Consider the following 4,078-nt stretch of genomic DNA (forward strand, 5'->3'; position numbering starts at 1 on the left):
TACGTGTCAGTAACTCAACTGCAGAGAGGTGCTGCAGGCTGCAGCTTCCGGTGCTCGTGCTCCGGACAAGGATTTCAGGATTTGGCTTGCTGAACGGGTTCCAAGATTGCACAACGCGGCTAACAATCGCCGGCGCACTCAACCAGACTGCCACTGCTCAGTCGCCGGGGGACCTGAACACAGGACCCCACACGTCAGAGACACCCCGTAGAGATAAAAGATGTCGTTGTCAGGGAAGCTGAGGAGTGTACGGTGTACCAGTGTACGTACCACACTGTTTTGACGATGGGTATTTCCCTTGCGAGTTGGCTTCCCCTTCCTCCTTCCCCGGAAAGGACAGCCCACTTCTTTGACATCCATGGCGCGGCCCCAGCCAGTTTTATCCATGGGCTCAGCCTTCTTCGCGCGTTGCGTTGGGGGATTATTCCTGTCGGCATTCCGATTAGCCCAGTGATGTTAACCTTCCGGCCATTCTCCCTGAACGAGTCCTCGCTATCTTGAAAAACATTTAATGCAGCTTCCTCCCTCGCCCATTTTGCATTTGCCAGTGGATGAAATTCAGCGCTCCATCTTTGTCCCTGTCTTCCACCACCTGCTATATAAAGAGCTCCGTTGGGACGCACCAAAACCATCAGCTCCCTCCTCTTCTCTTCTCAGCTCTCTTAGCTCGCAACACATTCCCTCTCCCTCACTCACTCTCGTGCCCAGCGCGTGCGTGAGTGCGTGGCGCCCCCAGTTTCAAACCTACACAGAAAAGCGCGCGGCGCCAAAGCCAAGTGGCAGGATGGTGAGCATGGTCGCCGACGAGAAGGCGCAGCCGCAGCTGCTGTCGAAGAAGGCCGCGTGCAACAGCCATGGCCAGGACTCGTCCTACTTCCTGGGGTGGGAGGAGTATGAGAAGAACCCCTACGATCCCGTGGCCAACCCGGGCGGCATCATCCAGATGGGCCTCGCCGAGAACCAGCTCTCGTTCGACCTGATCGAGGAGTGGCTGGAGGCCAACCCGGACGCGCTCGGGCTCCGCCGCGGCGGCGCCTCCGTCTTCCGGGAGCTCGCGCTCTTCCAGGACTACCACGGCATGCCGGCCTTCAAGAATGTGAGTGCCACCTAGTTTACTGCTTCCCAGGCAGCCACTTGGTACTTGCTGTAGTGTCACCACAGTAAACAAATGCTGACGCGCACGTGACATCGGCAGGCATTGGCGAGGTTCATGTCCGAGCAGCGGGGCTACCGGGTGGCCTTCGACCCCAGCAACATCGTGCTCACCGCCGGCGCCACCTCGGCCAACGAGGCGCTCGTGTTCTGCCTCGCCGACCACGGAGACGCCTTTCTCATCCCCACGCCATACTACCCAGGGTATGCAGAGCACGCACACATGGCGTTGCTTGCTTGCTTCTTTTACTCCCGCGGCTGCCTGCCCATATGCGAAGACGTCTGCAAGTGGCGGCGGCCGCGCGACGCACGCTAGCTAGTAGGAGTGTTAACTAGCGCGCACATGGCGGGTGGTGGATGGCTGCTGACTGGTCTTCGTCTACCTGCAGATTCGACCGCGACCTCAAGTGGCGCACCGGCGCCGAGATCGTCCCCGTGCACTGCACGAGCGCCAACGGCTTCCGGGTGACGCGCGCCGCGCTGGACGACGCGTACCGCCGCGCCCAGAAGCGGCGGCTGCGCGTCAAGGGCGTGCTCATCACCAACCCCTCCAACCCGCTGGGCACCACGTCCCCGCGCGCCGACCTCGAGCTGCTCGTCGACTTCGTGGCCGCCAAGGGCATCCACCTCGTCAGTGACGAGATTTACTCCGGCACGGCCTTCGCCGAGCCGGGCTTCGTCAGCGTCCTCGAGGTCGTGGCGGCGCGCGCGGACGCGGCGGACGGCCTGTCTGAGCGCGTCCACGTCGTGTACAGCCTGTCCAAGGACCTGGGCCTCCCGGGCTTCCGCGTCGGCGCCATCTACTCCTCCAACGCCGCCGTCGTCTCCGCCGCCACCAAGATGTCCAGCTTCGGGCTCGTCTCCTCCCAGACGCAGCACCTCCTCGCCTCCCTCCTCGGCGACCGTGACTTCACCCGCCGGTACATCGCCGAGAACACGCGGCGGATCAAGGAGCGCCGGGACCAGCTCGCCGAGGGCCTGCGCGCGATCGGCATTGAGTGCCTGGAGAGCAACGCGGGGCTCTTCTGCTGGGTGCGGATGGGCAGCCTGATGCGGGCCCAGTCGTTCGAGGGCGAGATGGAGCTGTGGAAGAAGGTGGTGTTCGAGGTCGGGCTCAACATCTCCCCGGGCTCCTCCTGCCACTGCCGCGAGCCCGGGTGGTTCCGCGTCTGCTTCGCCAACATGTCCGCCAAGACCCTCGACGTCGCCCTCCAGCGCCTCGCCGACTTCGCCGAGGCCAACGGCAGCAAGGGCGGCGCCCCCACGCGCCGCGCCCTCGCCGGCGGCCCCGCCAGGACCATGAGCTGCCCCGTCGTCCGCTTCAGCTGGGCCAACCGCCTCACCCCGGGCTCCGCCGACCGGAAGGCCGAGCGGTAGCCGGCCGGCCGGCGACCGAGCCACCACCACCACCGCCACCGCGCGCTCGATCATCAGCTAGTGGATCGGAGCACTACTGTTCATAAACCACGGCGGCGCCCACGTACCATACCACTCGACCGGCGGCGGCGCTGCAGCATCATCGTTCGTTAGTAGTAGGCGATTAGTAGCAGTAATTATTCCTTATTATTGGGTTCGTGTTATTCTGTGGGATTATTTTTCCTTGAGCACCGAGGTGCCCGAGGGCCACTACACTTCTAGTTCTTGGAGTATTAGGTAGGATCAGCGATCGATCCATGCCCATGCATCGCATCGTGTATTTTTTTACCGGGAGTCCCTCGGGATGTTCCGGTTTGTATTGGTTGTATGTATGCACGCAGCAGTCACTGTACCATTATTACGAAGACGATTATATTCTACTCTCATATTTTTGTTCAGTAAATAGAGAGTTTTTCACATCTAAGCATGATACGCTTTTGGTCGTCTTGTTGGATGCTTCCGTAATCTTCGCGGCCCCGGGCGGTCGGCACGGCCACCCCTCGCGTCGCCGTCACGTGAAGGTCAAACCAGTAACCACTTGGGCACCATCGTTTTCAAAGCTCTACGCCGCTAGTACGTAATACACAACTAGCAGTAGTACTGATGATAACGAGTCTCTAGGCGTGATGCAATCTACTGGTATTGACTTTGACTGCCAGGGCTGCACTGTCAGGACGGACGGATACGAGAGAGAGTTGTAACCAGGACAGTGCCTATTTGGGGCGCCCATTTGCATGGTCCAGACATGACTTGTCAGCTCGTCTCATGTGCTCCTACGCGGTTGACTCTTCTCACGCTTCACGCACGCTGCTGATTGTCTCTCCCCCCCATTGTTTTCTCAGTTCCAGTGTGCTGAACTGATCATGTGAAGCCCAGCGATCCGGGGTGCCGCCAACAGTCACGACACATGGAGATGCCGAGCAAGACCCAAGACAACGTTCGCGCGGAGAGGCAGCTTCTACGAGCACGCCACATGGGGCTCACCCGCGCAGGTCGACATGTCTGATCAGGATCTCCTCCGATCCCATTGGCCTCTAGCTCAGCGACCGACCAGCCCCGCCCCCCTCCCCCCCGGGCTTGCATTGGCTTGGCATGGCCGCAGTGTCTCCGGACCCATAAGGGGGAGAAGACCGGCTGACTCTTCTTCGTCTTATCCCCTACAGCTGCTCCACAAGGTGCCTGCGGCCAATTATTTCCGGCACCGGGTCCGCTCAGGCTTTGCCGTTTTTGAGTGCCGGGACGAAGGCCGGCGTGGTACTTGTTGTGGAAAACGGGGGCAGTACAAATGATGGATACAACTAACGGCTCATCAGTATCTGGATAAGGTGATGACTGAGGAGCAGCAGCTCATATAATGCGAGGAAGGAAGGAATCTACGGCATGATGCGATGAGGAAGGAATCTGTGGCACAGTTAAAATCTTGGGTGGAGGGCGCTGTTGCTCCGGGTGCGCTCTTGTTGCATCCCATGTTGCCGCGCGGCGCTGTGATGAGGGATTGGACGGGGTAGAG

General features: G+C 60.4%; 1 protein-coding gene across 1 annotated transcript; it reads left to right on the forward strand.

The window, feature by feature from the left end:
- The first annotated feature begins 268 nt into the window (after nt 1-268).
- Nucleotides 269-2,971, forward strand: LOC101753646 (1-aminocyclopropane-1-carboxylate synthase 1). Its single transcript, XM_004981846.2, has 3 exons — nt 269-1,096; nt 1,196-1,356; nt 1,542-2,971. The coding sequence occupies exons 1-3, from the start codon at nt 512-514 to the stop codon at nt 2,527-2,529; spliced, it is 1,734 nt and encodes a 577-aa protein (XP_004981903.2). The 5' UTR covers nt 269-511; the 3' UTR covers nt 2,530-2,971.
- The last annotated feature ends 1,107 nt before the right edge of the window (nt 2,972-4,078 follow it).

The sequence above is a fragment of the Setaria italica genome, chromosome IX (genome assembly GCF_000263155.2).
Source record: "Setaria italica strain Yugu1 chromosome IX, Setaria_italica_v2.0, whole genome shotgun sequence".
Classification (NCBI taxonomy): Eukaryota; Viridiplantae; Streptophyta; class Magnoliopsida; order Poales; family Poaceae; genus Setaria; species Setaria italica.